Source organism: Conger conger, chromosome 4 (assembly GCF_963514075.1).
Source record: "Conger conger chromosome 4, fConCon1.1, whole genome shotgun sequence".
Classification (NCBI taxonomy): Eukaryota; Metazoa; Chordata; class Actinopteri; order Anguilliformes; family Congridae; genus Conger; species Conger conger.
Window position 1 is genome coordinate 36,751,217 of NC_083763.1, and position 22,804 is coordinate 36,774,020.

At 41.0% G+C, this 22,804-nt stretch overlaps 1 protein-coding gene across 2 annotated transcripts in view; it reads left to right on the forward strand.

Moving 5' to 3' along the window:
• Positions 1–22,804, forward strand: part of flt1 (fms related receptor tyrosine kinase 1) — a 188,051-nt gene that overhangs the window by 10,757 nt on the left and 154,490 nt on the right. For both annotated transcript variants that reach the window (XM_061240512.1, XM_061240513.1), the window contains exons 2-3: positions 18,910–19,006; positions 20,749–20,960. In XM_061240512.1, coding sequence (XP_061096496.1) covers positions 18,910–19,006; positions 20,749–20,960 — 309 coding nt within the window. The remainder of the gene's footprint in view (positions 1–18,909; positions 19,007–20,748; positions 20,961–22,804) is intronic.

Below are 22,804 nucleotides of genomic sequence, written 5' to 3' on the forward strand. Positions count from 1 at the left end.
TATTTAAAAATGCATCCATCTAATCCTACATCAGTTTCCGTAATGCCGGGGGGAACAGAGGAACCAGAAGCAGACGGGGGTGCAGAAAAATGGGGCAGACAGAGCAGACAGAGCAGAGTCGAAAAACATGCCAGGGTCAAAACCAGGGGGTCCGTCCAAAAAGGCAGAGGTACAAAAATCCAAAAAAGCAAAGAAGAGTCCAGGGAAGCAGGCAGGGGTCAAAACCAGAAAACCAAATAAACTAGGGCAAGGGCAAGGCAACAAGGAGGCTAGAACTGGGGGACGGAATCAAGGGATCGGGAACAGAAACAGGACAAGACGAACTAGCAGCGTGCAACTGAAAAGGACAGGTATAAATACACAGGGGAATGAGACAAACTAGGCAGGGCATGGGAGTGAGGGCAGTCTAACAAATAAACATCAGGTGAGACACATGAAAGGGTAATAGGACAATAACGAGGGGGAAATGAAAACGCGGACTGGATTCACAATGACACACGTGTAAAACAAACGGCTCCGGACTAGAGAGTAGACAATTGCAGAGAATCAGGAGATGCAGAGATGGAGAAAGACAGGTGCGAATACTTCGCTGAAACTAAGCAAGTCATCAGTGATAGAATAGGGAGGCGGAGTTACAGAACAGAATTGAAACTGGAGATGCGTTAGTAAGTTAGTTAAGTGATTTAAATTACAAATACTCAAAACTAGTGAATGTTAGTTTGTTAGTCTGACAAACATATTAGTGTGTTAGTATAATTAGTGCTGTACAAATTCTATGTTAGTTGGGATTAGTATATTAGTGCTATGTACAAACATGAAATGGAGAGAAAGCAGGAAGTAAGGAATGTAAGATTGGAAGGAAGACTGAACCCCAGAACTACCGTAAACACCCGAATAGTGGGGCACGCAGAGGGAGTGACTGGGCTAGAAAACATTCAGACTCAGACATCACAGGGGAAGATGAGTGCAAAGACTAACGAATATAAACAGAACACCAGACATGAATATGAAAAATACTAAATTACAAGAATGATGATGATAAACAATGATAAACTAACACACAGAACACAGGAACATAACAGTTCATCACCCTTCTTCCCTCCATTGGAATTACATGGCACTGCATGTGGTGAAACTTCTGTAGGGTTGAATATTAAGAATATTACGTTTTTTCTTTCCAGCTTGCCGGAGCAACATTGCCCCAAGTAAAAAAAAAAACCGGATAAAAACAAGAACATAAGACTTTTCATTGTGATCGAGGGTCTGTTGTTTTTTTCATTTATTAATGGTTAAGGTTAGGATTTGGGGAGGTCCATTACAAGATCATTTCAATAGCTGCTGACTACACAGGTTAGCTAAATATATATTTGCTAGCTAGCCACGTGACTAACCAACCATAGGTGAAAAATTTTGGCTAACTATACTGTTCACACTAACTAATGTTACAGCATGATCGAAGACAGTTACTAGCTAGCTCTGCCTATATTGCTAGCTATAATAGCTATCCATGTAATTAATGTGGTGGCGGGCAGTGAAAGAGAATGAACAGAGAAGATGTCATGCCTTGTGCCAGGATGTGCTGGCTGTTGATAGCTGCAAATCTGGAGGTAATGTTTTGGTACGTCGTTTTGTAAGCTTGGCAGTGACAACTAGTCTGCTATTGTTGGTTTAATCTGTATGCTTTACAAGACTCAATAACATAGCTAGCTAGCTAGAAGTAGCCATTATAGCTAAATTGTCCTATTTAACATCACATTGCTAGCTAGCTAATGCAATTAGCTAGTAATGTTAATGTTACTTTACCACCAAACCAATATAGATTAGCTAGCTAAGCATAGAAGCATGGAGCTAGGTAGCTATCCCCACAAGACACAACAATAGACAATCGATGGCTAGGATAGCTACAGACCAGCCAGAGATGCTGTTTTTTTGTGGTGTAAAGTATGTTACCCATTTATCCAGGGTCAGACAATTAGTTATTAGAAATAGCATGTCATGACAATAAGTGCTTGCCATTAGCTGGTAAGTGAATACTCCTTAACTCCACTACCACCCTCCTCCACTCTGTGCTCCAGAAATCGATCTTTGTGGACTCCCTCCCTGCACTGTCCCGTTTTTCGAAGTGTAGGAACAAAACAGCTAAAACTCCGCCCTCCTCCACTCCCCCAGCATAGTGTACAATAATGTATCTTTCAATGGAAGTCTTTTCACATTTCTGAGTGACTTCATCATGCTCACACCCAGCAGAGCCATTAAGTTATTTGCTGGAGTGACGTCACTTCCGTTCCGCCATTTTGGCCCCATATATACCTGGCAATGTATAATCCGTATGTTCCGTGAGGCGCGTGGCTTGCAGTTGCGTCATGCCTTACATTATAGGGTCACTGGCTAACAGACAAGTTAAGTTTTCACCATTCATTTTCAACGGGTCCTCATTCTCAAAATATCAATTTTAATCACAACCGTAGCACATGAAAACCCAATTTTAGGAAAAGGCACTAGTCACTAGTTATAGGACATGTTCTAATTGGGTGAGAAACTGTAAAACGCTTTAAAAAGTTTGTAGAAGAGCAAAAAAAAAACCTCCGAAAATGCTAATATTTTCACTCATATTTTGAATAATAACTGCCAAACGGATTTTTATGAGATTTTCAGGTTTATTTGGAATAGAGCTTCTGCCTTACCAAAATATTTTTCATGCATATTGGTCGCAGAACGGCAAAACGACGAGGCTGGTGATTTTCGTGTTTTACATGCAAGTGTGGTTCGGACATTGACCATGCCTCTGTTAATATAAAATGGTCAAGCCATACAAGACTATATCATAAATATAATACCAAATGGTAATAGTGATAAAATACAATAAGGAGGGACGCAATAAATAACAATAAAAAAGTAAAATAAATAATGTAGCTAAAGCAGATTTAAATAGGTGTGTTTTAAGGCATTTTTTTCATGTTAACTGAATCAGCCTCTTTGATGTGGGGCCAGGGTGTTCCACAGTTTAGGCGTATACATACTGAAAGCAGCATCACCCATTTTTGTGATAACCCTGGGAACTCCTAAGAGGCGTGCTGTGGAGGACTGAAGAGTACATCCTGGAATTGAATGTGACAATCAGTAAAAAAAACATTTAAAAAACGAAATTCTGTTCCTGTGGAACAAATTGCCTGCTCATGTTCAGGGTGCAGATACAATAATCCTATTTAAAGCTAGGCTAAAAACATATCTCTTTAGTCTGTCCTATAGTTGAGGCAGGAGTGGGTGGCTGGCATAAGCTATAGAGACCCTGGTGGACTTAGCAGTCAGTGCTGTCACTGGATCATTGTTGGTAGTGCTGTGTTAAGCTGAACCAGTCATGGTATGGTGGTGACTGTATCAAGCCTGCCCCCATGGCTGTGTTGGCCACTGCCTCTGTTTCCCTTAGCCATAGCCTTATTCTGCCAGGGTTTTCCTTATTGCACACAGGCACCTCTCTCCTGCTGTGATTGTCCAATACCATCTGAACCATTTTGTCTTCTCCCTGCTCTGGGAACCTGCCTGGAGCTCTAGCCCAACTTTTCCTGAGCACCCCCTCCTGGCAAGGAGCTCCAGCTGTGCCCCTCCCTCCTGCCACTGCTGATTCATCTGTAGCACCAAGCCTGCCCCCTTGCCTGACACTGCCACCAATTGGTGTTCCTGCCATCCCTCTACCTCATCTCGGCTTGGACTTAATTCATTCGGATTGGACATTTATGTACTTTTATTAATCTGTTTGTACTGTTTGTACTGTTTGTAAATAACTCACCTACTGAGTCAGGTTCTGCTCAAGGTTTCTTCTTGTTGGCCAGGGAGATTTATCTTGCAACTGTTACACTTGTGTGTAAAGCTGCTTGGTGACAAAGCATTAAACAAATGCTTAGTCATTTGTTTAAATACAATACAATACTTTCTCCATTACTTTATTTAGGAAGTTTTGAGATTAGTGGTAGTTGTTTAGGGAAGAGGGATCAAACCTGGAATTTTTAAGTAGAGGCTTGACAATTGCAGTATTAAAAGACTCTGGGAAAACACCACTCTTTAAAGAGGAATTTATCTTTAATGGAAATTTTCAGTCACTGACTGACTGATGTCTTCACAGCTCTCACAATGTTTCTTTCATCAACTGCTGTTGTTTTCCTTGGTCGACCCGTTCAATGTCTGTTGCTCAGGACGCCAGCAGTTTGTTTATTTTTCAGGACATTCCAAGTTGTACAATCTATCCTCAATGCTTTCCACTCTTTTCTAAGCTTGGCTTGCTTTTCTCCCAAAGACAGCTCTCTGGTCTTCATGTTGGTTTATCTTTAATAACAAAATGCAGTCTTCACAGGCAAAAACCCAAGGCTAAAACCAAGAGTAGACATTCAGAACTATTTATTATGTAACCAATCAGTCTAATAGGATACATCTGGGCAAAGTTGTTTAACCTATCTTGATAAAAGTACCAGGAAATAAAAGCTGAAATTCGGATCGGTCATGTCATGTACATCTTTTGACATCAAACTCAATTATCTTCAGTGTATAGCAAAAACAAAGGAATTGACCTTGCTGTTCCAATACATGCAGGGGACTGCACATCATAATGCACTGTAAGTTTTCTCCATTTTGGTTCTGCTCTCCTGCATCAAGTGTATTTCTAAGGCAGGTTGAACATGGTCAACAAGCTAATTTATTGAACAGCCTGCAGGAAGTAACTTATCAGGAAGGCGAATGATTCAGAATGATTCAGAAAAGGCGGAGAGGTGAGTGGAGCAGTGGAGGCTCCTCCATAGAGGTGGAGGAGGCCTGGCCTCCCCAATAATTTGAGAGAAGAGAGAGATTAAAAAAAAACAATAAATATATTTATTTTATTTATTTATTTTAACAAAAAACATATTTTTTATTTTTTATATTCCTATTATTTTAGTTTTGTTCATAAATCTAAATTTTCCCATGCCTAAAACCCAATATTGCAATTGTAAAGCAACAGGCCAGATTTCCCTATCAGTTTGTATTAAGGGAGGCCAGGCCTCCCCTAGGAAATGAGATTCTCATAGAAGTCAATGTAATGCATTTTTTTTCATGCCAATATGTGATTGGCCAGATCACTGAAAATGGGTGGGCAACGGAGGCCTGGCCTCACCATGCATTGTGTCCAGGGCTGAAAGATTGACATTTTGTTCGTCCAAACACATGCTACTGGTTCATTTGGAATCAACTATCCTTTCCTTTCCTATTCAACACAGAAGCCATTTTGAGAATTCGCTAGTCACTTCAGTCAAACAAACACTCGCCATAGTGGCTACGAGTGTCCTATCAACTTGTGCTTTTCAGGAAATTTAGAAAACACCCCTGGCTATCATCCCTGGAGTTTATAGCTCATTTGGCCAAACACTTTTGCTTAAAACTACCTCGGAAGTCGGCGAGATTCTAGCGCAATTTGAGATCTTGGGCTGGAGATATGCAGATTCCAGATACTAGGGAGTGAGAATGACATTCAATAGGTCATGTTAGACACCATTTGGGATTTATTGAACAGTTTTATTTTTAATGTAGTCCATTTCGTTTTATTACAAGTCAATTTAATAATCTTCCATATCAAATTACCGAATTGTTGCTCTGTGAGGAAATTCACTCTAAATACGAATAGAGTGCTGCCCTCTAGTGGATAACGTTAACGTTAGATAAAGCCAACTGGAACCATATTTTTACATATTTTATATTAAATATATTGAATAAAACTACATATGATAAAGAAAGTGTTATCTTATCTTTTTTATATGCTAAACTTGATTAAATTGGTGATTACATGTTGAAGCTGTAGAAGAATGAAAAATGTAAGCTAAACAAAATTGTTTTTAACTACATAATTAAAATTCCTGCCTTTTACACATGTTCACTTGGCATTTATATTACATCCAAATGTCATTTCTCAGCTTAATTATCAGGCAGGCTCATAGACTTACAGCAATGTCATTTCTTCAGGAAGGCACAAGGCTAAGCTCTGCACAATGAATTTCATCAGCCAGAACTTTCTGACTGTAGCTTACACTCCAAATAGTATGCCTTTGGCCAGCACAAAGACAGATAAGAGAACAGGGAACATTCCATCGCGAGTGAAGTGAGCAAGCGGAAAAAAATGGCCTCCTCAATTCTGGAAGTCACCAGCCTCCACTGGAGTGGAGGCATGATAATCATAGGTGACTGAAGTAGCCTGGTTAGGCAGTATGTCATCCTCAGGCTTTGCTTTTGCTTTTGCTTGTGTTGGTTATCAGCGAAACCAGTTTAAAACACGTAGAAATTATAAAACCATAACTAGGATGACCGGCTAAAATAGTACATGAGGATAATAAGTACATACAACGCTAAAGTCAAGGAGAATGTTGAGTAGGCACCTCTCACAGCAACCATCTTCAATGGTGTATGACATAAAGTTGCTCTGGACTTCTCTACATCAAAAACCATGTTCCAATATAAGAGTATAAAAGACCCCATAAAATTCTGAATTTGCATGCATAAACCCCCAATTTTTTTTTTTTTTTTTTTTTTTTTTTTTTTTTTTGCACATCCGGCCGACATATTTCTGGCTTGGTAGAAATTATGTTTTGTAAATTATTTGATACAGACATATTTATGCAACAAAATATCCCACCTGGTTATGAAGCTACAACTGTTTTCTGACTAACGTTGAAGTTTATTTCATAATCGATTGAGCCATTTGAGAAAGCTATCTATTTGCTGGGACTATACATAAGCAAATGTCATCTTGAACTGTTGCGTAAATGCATTGCTAGGTCATTTCAGTACAGAACTAATCATGGTAAGCTTCTTGCACAGGGTTTGCTACCATTTCCAACAAGGTATAATGTGTCATATTCAGGTAACGGACAGTTTAGGAATATCACTGCGTTCGCAAAGTGGAATGAATATACATAACATAAATCTGACATAAATCTGTGCAGAATACTCTAAACTTTCACCACAGGGATGGGCTATATCACTGTAAACTATTTTTAGCCTTGGGGGGTACCTGGGGTATTTTTCTGGCTGTTATGCATAAATTCCTGTATGATACATCAATATCAGAGGGCTGTTTCTTTTAGCATGTGCGTGGGTTGAAGTTTGGTGGTACAACTGACATCGCTGTATATATCGGTCTGTGTATAAACTGATATTGTACTTTCGTAAATAGTTTTAAGTTTGTTTGCCTCCTAAAATCCAACTCCATATCCATGTCGTATGAGCTGGTAACAGATAATTGTAGAATTTGGACTATAGATAAACCTGTAATTGTACAGGCTAATGGGGCTCTGGTTAACCTAATTTTGAAATAAAGTACCATTTTAAATGTGATACAGGTTGGTTTGAAAGCATTAGGGTGAGTAATCCTTTTTAGAGAGCTTTTTGGACACTTTGTGCATGCTTTCTAGAAACATACTGTCATATATGTGAATAAAACACACGTGAAAGTTAATTTTCATAAAAAATATGCTTCTCTGATCATTCTTGTGTCTGGACAAAAAGATATGCAAATGTAGGGAGATTTACGGAGATTTGGGAAAACACATGTGGAATTTGAATGCATGATCATATTATCATATTATCATTTGAATCTTTACCATATTATGTACACAACTTGACACCAAATTTGTACACAAATATGAAGTTCTGGGTTGGTCCTTGACTTAGAAATTGAGATATTTAATGCTAAACTATTTGTAATTGTTTTGTATTTTAATGTAACTTTTGTGTACAATGTATGTACATCCTCTGACATAAATTTGTTCATGCCTAAATATTAAATAGTTTTTGAGATATTGACACTTATATTACTAGTACAAAATAGGTGGAAATTGCCCTCTTGGCCAAAACAATATTTTTACGATAATTATAACATCAAACAATGACCACTGATCATACATATCTGGTGTTGTACTAGCTATGTCCATTAGAGGGCCAGAACGTATTGCCATTAAGATACAACATTAACAAGTATGGTTTCACAATTTAGATATATTAACTGAACATCAGAATAATAAACATGAACATAATAGTGTACATGCATGCACTATAGCCAACTCTCCAACCTCATGTGTCAGCATTCCATCCATATAATGCTATTAGCTGAGAGACTTGCATTTTACCCAAGGATAAAATAAATATAACACTAACTAGAAATTCTTATCACTGTGCGATCAGGGAAAAAGTGTTTTCTAAGATGGTCACCCTATCAGACAAAAAGTAGGTTTACATCACAAAGCAAGTAGATGTTGCACAACTTCAGTAAATTCAGTAGTGTAGTGGTTAAGGTAAATGACTGGGACACGCAAGGTCAGTGGTTCTAATCCCGGTGCAGCCACAATAAGATCCGCACAGCTGTTGGGCCCTTGAGCAAGGCCCTTAACCCTGCATTGCTCCAGGGGAGGATTGTCTCCTGCTTAGTCTAATCAACTGTACGTCGCTCTGGATAAGAGTGTCTGGCAAATGCCATTAATGTAATGTAATGTACAAGACTAGTTCCAGGTCACACCTCTTTTTCAATTGGCCATATGACCTTCACCTCTACCCCTATACCCTAAAAGTGTACCTGTGTCGGGCTGTCACTCTGTATCAAAGCATTGTTCAGCTGCAGAATAATTCAAGCTCATTGGTTGAGAATTGCTATAGCCAATGGCGTGGTGGCTTATTGTTCTGATTCTTTGTGTAGCTGTCCAAATTGCACTCCAGACAAGCGATCACTGAAACTCTGTATGCTATTGCTTATTATCCAAGGGAAGACTACATATCTAGTTATAAAACAATACCAGTTTGTTATCGGTAGCAACAAGCAAATTAGCTGTAGTTAGCTTGACGAATTTACAAACATACACTTACGAAAAATAGGCAATACGAATATAGTAGCGATTGCACAAGCGTTGTACTTCAGGTAGATATTTGTACATTTGGGAAGCTAACTAGTAGTAGCTCATTTGCTTGTTGTTACTGATAGCGAACTGGTATTGTTTTATAACTTGATAAGCAATAGTATAGAGTTTCAGTTATCGCTTGTCTGGTGTGCAATTTGGGCAGCTCTATGTTCCTTTTATCTCTGTATGTGTTCAATCATCCGTGTTTAGGTAAACCTTTATTTGTCTCAAACTGTAACAGTTGCATCATTTGTGGTAGACTGATCATATCTTAGTTATACAGCCAGCTAGTTACATAGCTAAATAACTTGTTTGCTCATAATATAGTTGGTTAGCTAAAGTGAAAACTTCAAAGAGACAAAAAATACAAATAGTGTTGCATAGCACACGAAAGTAAACATTTCATAAAGTCACCTGTTCGGCAAACATTTTCTGAAAAGATGGCAGGCTCTGTCGCGTTTGTCACTGTCAGCTTTCCAAAACAGTGCCTGAGAACACTGAACTGTATAATAATGCTTTATAGCCTATTATACATTATATTCATAGACTGTGTGAAGGATAAACAGTGTTGTGGTTTGAGGTTGTTTGTTGCTGTAATTCCTCTCTTGAGCATGAGGAGTCCAAAATTACCTTTAAGTGTTATTAAACACTCACGTCACCCACCTGCTTGCTTCCCTCCACTGGATGCCTGTCATGGCTTGCATCAAATTCAAAACATTGGTGCTAGCCTTCCAAGCAGTTATAGGGTCAGCCCCAGCTTACCTCCAAAAGATCATCAGACCCTACACGCCTGTCAGACCGCTTCTTTCGGCCACCACAGGATGCCTGGTACCTCCCCCTCTCCGCACTTCGACCGCCCACGACTACTGTCTGTTACATTACATTTACATTTTAGTCATTTGGCAGACGCTTTTAATCCAAAGCGACTTACAAGTGCAACGAACACCCCTTGGAGATCAGAACAGCAGAATCTCTTACCACTTTCAAGTGCAGACTGAAGACATAGCTCTTCAAGCTGCACCTCTCCCTGCCCCTCCATACCTCCCTGTAAACTGTTATTGTGTGTTTACTTGTGTTATTACACTAGGATGATACCTTTTCTGGCAGTAAGTGTAGCAGTCCATTAAGTCTCTCTTTGTAGGCTTTTTAAATCAGTCATCACCCCGTATATGGCTAGGTATAACTTCAAGAGCCACAGCTTTCAAAGATAATCGACTCCCATGCCCCACTTGCTCATAGTGAGTGGCCATTGGATAAGTCAGATGTTTTGTTTGAATTGCAGACACGTGCGCCCAAGTCTATCCTTAAGAGCCCATTGATTAACCTCAGTCTTTCATTTGATAAAAACATTTTTTCACCCCTTTTCATGTCATTGTTTGCAATATAGCACAATATGAACAATGAGAATAATTAAGAAGATTGAACAGCTTGTTCAAATTCTGGGATTTTGCAGTTGCGGTTAGAACGAAAACCAGCATACACAGGGCAGCCCCAGGACAAGAATCTATGACACTTCAGGGTGGTTAAAATGCTTTTATAAAACATTTAAGTACAAAGCTAAATCATTATGTAAACATCCGCCACTTGGTATAAGTAGTTCCTCTGACGACACTGGAGTTCTGATTCTACAGAGCTCTATTATCAGTTATCAAAAACCTAAGAAAATAAAAAGTCTACCTAAAATGAAGTAGCCTACTTACACATTGGTAATTGGTACAACTATTGGTATGATGCATTTTTTATGATGCAGGTTTTCTAAACTCGTAATTCTGCTGAAATTCAAACTGGTGTACAGGAATAATATACAATAACAGCAAACAAAAAATATGTTTATTCATACATACAAAACTACTGTATACTACATGCTAAAGCCCTGGGTAGTTTATATTCAGCAGAATAATACTTTATTCACATTTATACCCAATTATGTGCGTAGCATTAATATTATAATATGGCAGCATAGGCTATTATTATTATTTTGAGAAAATCAGCAGATACAAAATAAAATGGACCAGTTCAATATATTGCAACATATAACATGTATTCCCAACAGTGTGAATCAAAGTGATTTGTGGGAGACTCTACCATTGAGTGACTGTGTATGCAAAGTAGCAAGCTGTGACACCATACAGTAGGCCTATATGAATGAGATCACAGCAATATACACTCTAGATTCAGAAAACTTTACTTATCCCCAAGGGACAATTATAAAGGCAGCATAGACAACAGCCCATGACCAGGCAAGCATTATGACAGATGTGTGCAACAAAACTACATTCCATAATAAACACGCTGATGCAGGATTTATCAATTAATCACATGGACAAGTTGATGGACAAAGAATGGACAACGGACAAAAAAACCCCCCCAAACACCTGTCGAACTGACCAGAAACTCTCTTTAGGGGACAGTTGTGGATGTGTCAGTGACTACTATCCATAGAAGACTTCGCAAGGCTCACTTGCTTTCATTGATAATGTAACTGCTGATTGCAATGAACACATTGTATTGTGCTTCAACCCACAGCAAGGCAATGACCCCAAACAGTTTATTTCAGTTAGCCAATGTCAAGATAACCATTATGTTGGTTTGGCCTTTTTCTTATTTCTGAGCCTCATAATGGCTTCCTTGACTGTCATTGGCACAACCCTCCTGACAAACATCAATAACTCCAAAAGCAATCAAAAGCCTAGAATCAAGACTAGATACTGACAGCTTTCTTATACCTGCACTAAGGAAGCAATTGAAAACACCAAAAATTGGGGGGCTATGTATAAAAAGGGATCTGATTCCGATTCACATCATCCGATATGTAAATACCCTCAAATTAAAGGGTACAGTCTGCACTTTAAAAGTACAATAGGTAATTTCGGACTCCTAAAGGTCAAAAGAGGAATTGCAGCACCCTTAAACCACAACACTATTTATCCCACCCCTTGTCTGTGAATGTGCTGACATTGAACCCCTGGCTGTGGCAATTAGAACCAATTTTCAATTAATTAGCTTTTATTATTATACTACAATGTTTTGTACCTTTAAGGCTCCATTTATTGTAAAGCAGATGGGCTGATCGGTTAGCATTTCCCCTAGTCTACAGTGACTCATATGCGGGAAACTGCCACAAAGTAAAGTCAGAACATTTAATAAGAAAAGGTGTGTTTGGAGACCCATTCATTAGAACTATTGCGTTGGTGTGTGTGTGTGTGTGCATCTTTTCGGACATTTAAAGCTGTAAATGAGTCACAACATGACGACAACAGCAGCACTCCCCCTTCACAGAGCCAAAAAACTTGTCTTCATAAAGGGGAGCCTTACAATGTGATCACAAGTTTCATACAGTTACTTTTGTCAGAACAAGGGCAGATCCGTTTCAGGATTTTCTGCCATTATTTAATTGACTCAATCATATCTTATCTGACATGTATATAAGTACCCGCTACAGCTGCACCCTGCAAGTGTATCCTAATGATTACCCTTGAACCAGGGTCATTTATGAACATGGGCGGCCTGTAGTGTAGTGGTTAAGGTAAATGACTGGGACACCGAGGTCGGTGGTTCTAATCCCGGTGTAGCCACAATAAGAGCCGCACAGCCGCACAGCCGCACAGCCGTTGGGCCCTTGAGCAACGCCCTTAACCCTGCATTGCTCCAGGGGAGGAGTGTCTGCCAAATGCCAATAATGTAATATAGAGCTGTCAGCAAAGTAACAACAAGGCAATTGGCTGGAACAAAAACCAGTACGCAGACCGGCCCTCAAGGACTGAAGTTGTGCACCCCTGGTCTAGGCTATGACACTGTAACGTTTGTTGTCTAGTTTCATTTGCACTATATGGCTTGCTAGGTTACACATTTGTATATACACTCACCAAGCACTTTATTGTGAACATTTTTATTTCATTACACCTACTTATTCATGTGATTATCTAATCAGCCAATTGTGTGGCAGCAGTGCAATGCATACAATCATGTAGATACGAGTGAGGAGCTTCAGTTAATAAACCATCAGAATGGGGAAAAATGTAGAGCCGCGGTGGCGCAACAGGCTAAGACGCAGCAGACTTGCGGTTGCAGTTTGCTGCAGTTGCACACCGGGGACCGGGGTTCGATTTTCAGTCCTGCCAAAAGCCAAGTTTGGCCGGCTCACGTGGGGCAGCAATAATTGGCTCGCTGCTCCAGAGGGAGGGACTTGGCAGGGTTATTAGATCGCCGCACAATAAGCACCTCGGGCGCCTCGGAATCACGGCAACGGGCACGAGACGAGACGGCTTGAAGAAGGCGTGTCGCTCTCATTCGGGCTGCCGAGGGACGGGGTATGGGCGGTACATCTAATATGACTACCTCCAATTGAATCAGACGAGGTACAATTGGCTACCAAATTGGGAGAAAAAGGGAAAAATCTGGAAAAATGTGATCCAAGTGATTTTGCCCTTGGAATGATTGTTGGTGACAGACAGGGTGGTTTGAGTATCTCATAAACTGCTGATCTCCTGGGATTTGAAAAAAATCTAGTGAGCAGACAGAAACACCTTGTTAATGAGATAAATCAGTGGAGAATGGCCAGAATGGTCAAAGCTGATATGAAGGTGACAGTAATGCAAATAACCACATATTACAACAGTGGTATGCAGAAGAGCATCTCTGAACACACAAAGCATCATAACTGTAAATGGATAGGCGACAACAGTAGAAGTTAAAAAAAAATCTCTCTATATATATGCTCTCTGAGTATATATATATATATATTCTAGGGTGGTGTGGCCCAATAAGATCTTTTCATGGCACCCTGGCACACAGTACAGAATTATCTGGCCAGATAATGAATTTGGATTAACTGATTAAAATCGGTAACACCCAAGCTATTGCCAGGACGGTGAATCAGGCCCATACTTAGCCCAATTACCCTGTTCACCAGACATTATAATCACTAAAATATTGGAGTCCCAAAGAAAACTTTTGCATGTTTTGTACATTTGTTACTGGCATTGGTCTTACTTCTATAATTCACCTCATAATGCTTTCATGGCTACGTCATAGGCTGTGACTTCTATGACTTGTTCTTTGGGGATAAATAAGGTATATAAATAAAGATGGCTGCTTTGTTGAGAGTGGCTTGACCTGCAAAGGAGTCTCACAGTTTGGTTATTTCCTGTACTCCTACATTGGTGACCTCAACGTCTTTGGACGATTCCAAGGATTATTTTTGAACTCACGCATCATGGAAGGGGCGAATGCAGTTTCCCTTAAATTACCAGAGTTTTGGGAACAGCAATCTGAGGCTTGGTTTGCCCAAATGGAGGCACAGTTTGCACATCAGAGAAACATGAAATATTATTATGTTGTTTCAGCTCTCAGCAGTTCCACCACGGCTCGTGAGCATTCTCATGACGACATTCAGTTATATGTTTCTTTTAAACCTGACAGGATCGATAAACTCAATGTACTGCATGACTGTCTGCTATTAAGGATTGGATGGCCAGTAACCTTCTTCAGTTAAATGCAGACAAAACTGAAGTCCTCATCATTGCTGCTGATAATATTGTTTCTAATGTTGTAAATTGTATTGGGTCTCTTAAGTCAAATATGCGCTCGAAATGGAGAAATCTTGGTGTTATCTTTAATCAGGCTATGCATCTTGACAAGCACATTAAGTCTTCGTCCCGTACATGTTTTTTCCATCTTAGAAACATTACTAAACTCAGGTCTGTTGTATCACATTCTGAGCTGGAAATGATTATACATGCATTTATCTCATCATGCCTGGACTACTGTAACTCACTTTTTATCTGCATCAGCAAATCATCTCTGGACCAGCTATAACTGGTCCAAAATGCTGCTGCCAGGCTGCTGACCAGGTCCAGGAGGTCATGTTGTATCACTCCTATCTTGGTCTCCTTACACTGGCTACCTGTCAATTTCAGGATCCAGTTCGAGGTTCTTGTGATCACATATAGAGCCCTCCATGGTCAGGCACCTGCTTACCTTCATGATCTACTCCACCCATATGTTGTTAGCAGGTCTCTGAGGTCTTCTGATCAGGGCTTCCTAGTTGTCCCTCGCACTTGGCTCAAAACTAAAGGTGACCGAGCCTTCAAATCAGTGGCTCCTAAATTGTGGAATACTCTTCCACTGGTCTTAAGAGCTGTGGAAAATTTTTAAAAGCAGCTAAAGTCTCATTTCATCAGACAGGCATTTGTCTAGCCGTTTTTGTGACTGTAGTTCCGTTTGTTTCATGTCCTGTTATTTGTGATTTGTTGGTTTTATTGACTGTTCTTTTATGTATTTATTTATTTTTGATCCTGTGAAGCAGTTTGTGACTCTGTCTGTGAAAGGTGCTATAGAAATACAATTTACTTTCTTACTTACTTCTCGAAGACCTGCCAGAAGTAGATAAATATGAGACTTTGAAATCTTACCTCCCTGACATGTTCAGTTTGACTGAATCCAAGTGCGCTCGTCAGCTGCTCTCTCTGCCTGGCCTGGACGATTCAAAGCCCTCAGAGTTCATGGATTATATGTTGACTCCTGGGAAAGCATAAACTGTGCTTTCTTTTCACGGAGCTGTTCATGCAACAGCTTCCTGCGCAAGTGCGGTCTGCCCTGGCTAACGGCCATTAGGGATTTCCGGGCTTTGGTCAGAGAAGCGGACAAAAATTTTTCCGCCGGCAGGAAAAGGTCCCGCTCAAGTTGACTCTACATTGCAGGTGGATGCAGTGGCCATTACTGGCACTACAAATACAATCCAACAGCAGGGGCTGTGCTTTCACCATGCACAGTACAGCACCAAAGCTAGAAAGTGCCATTCCCCTTGCACCTTCAAGGCGTAAGGAAACACCAGGGCCGGCTCTCACTAGCTGCGATGAGCGTCGGCCATACAGGGAGCTTGTTATTTATTACTGGCACTGACTGGCCACTCCCCTCCTGGGAGTGTTAAGACTGAAACCTTTCAGTTTGCTTCCATGCTCACTTGGCAGTTCTGGCACGTCGAAGCTGTCTAGCAGTTGACTGCTGACGTGTTTTCCCGTCTCCTCGCCAAGTTCCCAAGCCTTACTGAGCCCACCTTTTCTGCTGCCTCCTCTAAGCACTGTATCCCGACTACTGGCCCGCCTGTCCATGCCCGCTCTCGACGCCTCGACTCGGGGAAACTCGCTGTAGCCCAGGCGGAGTTCCGCACCATGGAGTTCCTTGCCTCTCCACATTGTGCCGAAGCCCGGTGGAGATTATAGGCATCTTAATCTTAAACTGCAATTCCTGACCGATACCCGATTCCTCACATCCAGCATTTTTCCACCCGCCTGGCCGGGAAAGTCATCTTCTCCAAGGTTGACATCATGCTCGGATACCACCAGATTCCTGTACAGCCTCAGGACGTCCAGAAGACGGCAGTGATCAAGCCATTTGGCCTTTGGGAATTCCTGCAGATGCCATTCAGCCTGAAAAATGCAGCACAGGCTTTCCAGCTCCTGATGGACATGGTGCTGTGGGATCTACCGTTCCTTTTGGTCTATCTGGACGATATTCTCGTTGCCAGTGCCTCCATGATGGTACACATGTCTAACCTTCAAACTCTCTTTAAGTGGCTCTTTAAGCCTTTTTGAGGCCCTCAACGGCATGCCTCCAAAGAAGTCCATCGATTGGTCTGGGGAGATGGACAGTGCTTTCTCAGCCACCAAAAAAGCTCTGGCCAACGCGGCTATGCTGACGCACCCTGTACCTGAGGTGCCGATCGCCCTCACCACAGACGCTTCAGATTATGCCATCGGCGCCATATTTGAGCAGTGGTTTAATGGCAGCTACTCACCTTTTTCAGCCGCCAACTGCGCCCCAACGATCGTGAACTCCTGGGCTTGTACCTGGCCATACGTCACTTCCGTTTCCTGCTGGAAGCCCGGCTGTTCACAGCGTTTGTTGACCATAAACCATTGTCGTTTGCCATGGCCAAGGTATCAGCGCCAGCTCGCTTTCATCTCCGAGTTCACTACAGACATCCGGCATGTTGCTGGTAAAGACAACCGTGTAGCCGACTGTCTATCCTGGGCCAATCGACTACACCTGGATGGCAGTCAATCAAGCCTCGGACCCAGGTGTACTGGCCTGTAGGAGTGCCATCATGGGGCTTCAGCTGCAGGACATCGCGTTCGATGACGCCGGCAACATGCTACTTTGTGATGTTTCCACAGGGCAACCACGGCCGGTAGTACCCGACGGGTGGAGACGACAGGTTTTCGATGCCATTCCTGGTTTTTCCCACCCGGGAAAGAAGTTGTCTCAGAGGATGGTGTCGGCTTGGCTCAAGAAGAATGGGCCAACACCTGCATCGTATGCCAACATTGTAAGGTGTATTGCCATGTAAAGGCCCCTTTGGCGCCTTTCTCGGTTCCTGTGAAACGTTTTGACCATGCGCATGTGGACCTGGTGGGGCCCCTGCCGCCCTCCCACAGGTTCACTCACCTCCTCGCAATGATCGACTGAACCGCTCGGTGGCCGGAGGCCGACAGAGGTCCCCAGTCAGAGCTTTGGAATGCGATCTCCCAGGGCAAGGACGGCCCCTAAGGAGGACCTACAGTGCTCGTCTGCCAAGCTAGTTTATGGTCACCACTGCGGGTGCTGGGGGATTTTGTCCCTAACACCACCAGCCCTTGGTCCACAACACAACAGCGAACCGCCCTCCTGGACAGTGCCAGGGCGTTTGCACCAGTGCCTACATTGCAGCATGGTCTTCTGCAGTCCCATGTTCCTTCCCACCTGAAGACGGCGGAGTACGTTTTCATCCCCTTATGTCCACTCCAGCCCCTGCTCTGGCCTTATGGGCTCGTAATAATTTGCTTTCTGCCTCTAATTTATTATCTTCCTGATGGATAGTTTTAGTAACCAGGTGTCCACACTTTCACCAGTTTGAAGCTTATTGATTCAACTTAGTCGTCAATTTGACCACTTAAAAATAATGTACCTCTTTTTATGCAATCATTTGCAATATAGCACAATAAGCACAATATGAACATGGGAGGTTCATTCTTCATGACATACTGGACGGCCTGTAACGTACTGGTTAAGGTACATGACTGGGACCTGGGATTGTCTCCTGCTTATCAACTGTATGTCGCTCTGGATAAGAATGCTGTTGTAAAAGAATGCCCAAATGCCATTAATGTACTGTAAATAGTTATTTCTGACATCATCTGTGTCCTTGTCATTTGTTGTGACTGTTTTTTGTATGATATGTTTTACTTTTACTTTTATTCTGTACAATACTTTGGTCAACTTCTGGTTGTTTTTAAATGTGCTTTATGAATAAATTAGATTTCATAATGTGATTTAAGAGGGTAAAAAATCCCTCTTAACATGAAAAGCAAGATTCAGGAATTGGAATTAGGGTTGGAACAAAAGCCAGCATACACAGGGAGACCCAGGAATGAGTTGGGAACTATATTGATGATATAATGTATATACACTATGCATGGTATTGAAATTTGCCAGGCACCAGAACCAAGAACCCAACAGCAAAATAACAGTAGTGAAAGTGAAAGTCTTTATTAACTTCACAGCAGATCAGACAGGCAGGGGTCGATAACCAGCAAACAGGAATGTCAGAGATTAGGCAGTTTGTAAACGAGAGTCCAGGCAAAGGTTTGGTTTATAACAACTGATATAACAAGGGTAATCCAGAGAATGGCCGTGGTCATGGGCAGAAGGTTGAAAACAAACAAGCAAAAGTACAAAAGTACCGAAAACAACTTAGACAAAAAACAGATACAGAAAACACAGAACCAGACAGAAATTCAAATTATGGCTGTCTGGCTGTCTGTGAAGAAAATGGTGTCCTTATAATACAATGGCAGATAAGGTCCTGCTTTTATACACATGTGAAACTGTATGACTGCCAAAAGGCATGCAGAACACATAATTTCTCTTAATACTTAATTTTGCCTTATAATTGCAACATAAAGTACTGTAGTAACTGTAATGGTTAAAAGGAGAGCCTGCTAATGTGTGGTTATCTCTTTCTAAGACCACCATACCAAAGGCAGACTGAATTATCCAGTGCTGGATGTGGGGGGAAAGGAATTGGTGATGGAGACAAACCACTCTCTACAACTTAACTGCAGGTGAGTGACGAAAGAAAGACATCACTAGGGATCAGTCCTACACTGTACTTTCCTGTAATGGGGGCCAGTAATTGGGATTGGGGGTCAGGAATGGTGTGCCAGTAGTGAGCATCATCTAACTCACAGCGTGACTGCTTACAGTTTAAGATTAAGTCAAGCCTTTGGGCCCTATTTTCTGGTGGCATAGTGCATGTTCAAACTGAATTATTCATAGCCACTACACTAAACTAATTCCCCAAGTCATTGTTTTGCAGGAGTTGTGCTGTCTCTCTCTTATTTTTCTTTTTTTTTTCTCATAAGGAATCTCATAAATAAGAGAAGTACTTTTTTTTTTTTTTGGGAATTTTATTTGGTCGGAAATTCAATAAAACATTGCATAAACATTTATTATGGGCAAGTTTTAATTTCCCATATTTGGATATTTTAAACACACTATGTGCTATAACTAAGAGATAACTAAGAGATAATGACAGCAGTATCTTGAAGTTTTATTAAGCAAAATAAAAACAGGGGAATATCATAACAATGGCAACGATCCCATTCATAGCATTAAATTGACTCAGAATGAACTATTGCTTAAAGGAAAGAACAAAATTATGAAAACTACAATGAAATCATAACAATGTCAAGGATCCCATTTACAGTAGTAAAATTACTTGAAATAGAAAATGTATGAGTAACTAATAATTAATTCACAGCAATGGCATGGCTTTCTTCAACTAAACCTAGCTGAGCGATTTTCTTTGAAGGGAAAAAAGGGTCAGAAGCTGCTTGCACATGTGGCAGGTAACCTTATTCTGTGTTATGTTGTCAGATGACCAACATATTTGTACTTCATTTTAATGTTATTTAAGAATGTAGCCTACCCACCAGACAAAAAATAACATGCCTTGTTGTTATGAGCCTTTTTGGTATTGAGCACAACCAGATGATTAGCTTGGGAGGAAATACCTCATTCACGTCATTCATGTAGCTTGCATATACATTACTGGCACACCAGAGACGCACTTCAGCAGCTCCTGTGCCCCTCTGGGTGTGACCTTAGGGCAAAAATGAAGTGTGATTTTTCTATCATGGGGCACCCTAGTAGCACGAGACCTTCAGTTTTTAATACAAAGGGGCATCCTAATCAGAGATTTCCTTGCTTTATTTTTGTGCTAAGAAACTTGGGGAGAAAATAGTTTTCTCTACCATAGGCGAACCAGAGGGGCACTGCTAGGGCACCTTATATGCCCTGAGGTCTCACCAGAGGGGCATTTCAGTTCCTCAAGTGCCTCTCTGGTGTGACATTCTTGCAAAAAAAACCTTAAATCAAAAGTGTGTTGACTGGAATTACCCAATACAGTACACCAAGGACCACAGTGTAGGATACAAACAGCCATAAACAATTAAGTAAATATAGGAATTCAAATGATAAAAAGTAGGCATTTTTCTTGATTGTGGGATTTATATCAAAGACAAACTGAACAGTATGATCCAAGAAGACTATTGATTTGCTTTAGACAGTTTGCAACATGGCAGGCACCGGCCAAAAAATAGAGCCCTTTAACTCATGCATTTTTCTGCTGCCAACTGTTTTACCAAATTGACACCATAACAGTGCCCGTTGGCATGGTAAAATTGTTATAGTAAGTCTAGTGTGATAGTGATTGAAGTGATGGGCTGCAATAAGACAGATGCAGCTGCAGTGAGAGGGTAAGCAGTGGATATTTCTCACCGTTTTTGGTGTGGCTGTGTGTCAGGGGACGATGGGAGCTCTCATGGGCATATCCTGTGGGAGTGGCGAAGGAGCAGCCTAGCATGGTGGTGGTGCAGTCACGCTGTGGGAAACAAGAGCATCTATACTGCAGTGGCCTCACACTGACCTCCGCCCAACCCCAACACACTGGGTCCTTCCACTGCCGGTACCATCAAAGGAACAGGAAGCAGACATCACTCTACGTCTACATCACAGGTAAAAGGCTGCACCGATACACACAAACAAACATATACAGTCAGGTCCAGAATTTGGCACCCTTGATGAAAATGAGCAAAAAAGGCTGTATAAAATAAACAACACAGATAATGAGCTATATTTTATGTCCAAACATATGGGAAAACTATATACTTTTATCCTAATAAAATTATTCTAATTTTTCTTTTCTTTTTATTGAGTATTACTATTTTTTATGAAAAATGTAGGTGTTAAATCTGCAATTAATTAATCTCAGTCTTAAGGAACTGTATTGTGGCCTTGCATCACTTCCTGTTTCCCTAGGGTATAAAAATGAAGTAACACACATGTAAAATCCCTTTTTCATCCATCACCATGGGGAAAGTCAAAGAACTGTCAAATACATAAACGGTTAAACATACCACTAACCACTGTTAGGGCAATAATCAAAAAGTTTAAAACATCTGGAACAGTTGCAAACTTTCCAGGAAGAGGGCGCTAGTGCATATTGCCCCCACGCACAGTGAGGAAGATGGTGAGGGAGGCAAAGTAGAACCCAAGGACCACAGTTCAAGAACTGCAGACTTGTGTCTTGGGGTCGCAAAGTCTCAAAATCAACCATAAGACTCCACCTCCATACCAACAGGCTCTTTGGAAGGGTTGCATGAAGAAAGCCCTTACTGAGAGCAACCAACAAATTCAAGAATCTGGAGTTTGCGAAACGTCATTGGAACTATGACTGGAACAGGGTGCTATGGTCAGATGAGACCAAAATTGAACTTTTTGGCCATGTACACCGTCGGCATGTTTAGCGTCAAAAAAGCGATGCATACAAGGAAAAGCACCTCATACCTACCTCAAATATGGTGGTGGATCATTGATGCTTTGGGGCTGTTTTGCTGCCAGTGGTCCAGGGGCTCTTGTTAAGATCAATGGCATAATGAATTCCACCAAGTACCAGGACATTTTATCCTAAAACCTGGTTGCCTCTGCCAGGAAGCTCAGACTTGGCTGTAGGTGGACCTTCCAACAAGACAATGACCCCAAACATACTTCAAAATCAACAGAAATGGTTCTGTGAAAACAAAATCAATGTTTTGCAATGACCACCTCAGTCTCCGGACTTAAACCCTATCGAAAACATGTGGTCTGAATTGAAGAGCACAGTCCAAACCTAAGGATATGAAGGATCTTGAAAGGTTCTGCATGGAGGAAAGGTCCAAGATCCCTCAAAATGTTTTGTCCAACTTTATTAAACATTATAGAAATAGGCTCAGTGCCGTTATCTTTGCCAGGGGAGGCTGCACCAAGTACTAAGAACAGGGGTGGCAGTAATTGTGAAACCTTCTTTTTTTGGAAAGAAATTAATAATTTGAAAAATGTGTAATTTGGGTCGATTCCATTGAATCATTAATAAAGTAAAATATTATCCACATGTTGGAAAATTACAATATATCTGAGTAATGGTATTATTTGTTTTCTACAGTCTTTTTTGCTAATTTTCATCAAGTGCCAATAATTCTGGACCTGACTGTAGGTAAACACCTTTAACCATGGACACATTTACACATGTACAAACCTTTAACTATACAGGTAGACACATTTATCAAGGCAGTCACATACCTGTAACCACACAGGCACACACAAAGGTACAAAACTTGTAATGATGCAAGTACACACCTATACAGTTACACACTTTTACACCTTTAGCTACAAAGGTACAGACTTATACAGGCCCACAATTTTAACATTGCACGTACACACATTTAACCACACAGTTGCATACTTACAGACGCAGCAGCTACATACTTACAGTGCAGTCTGTATTTTGACAGTAATATAATTTCTGTTCTTTTTGGCTTTAA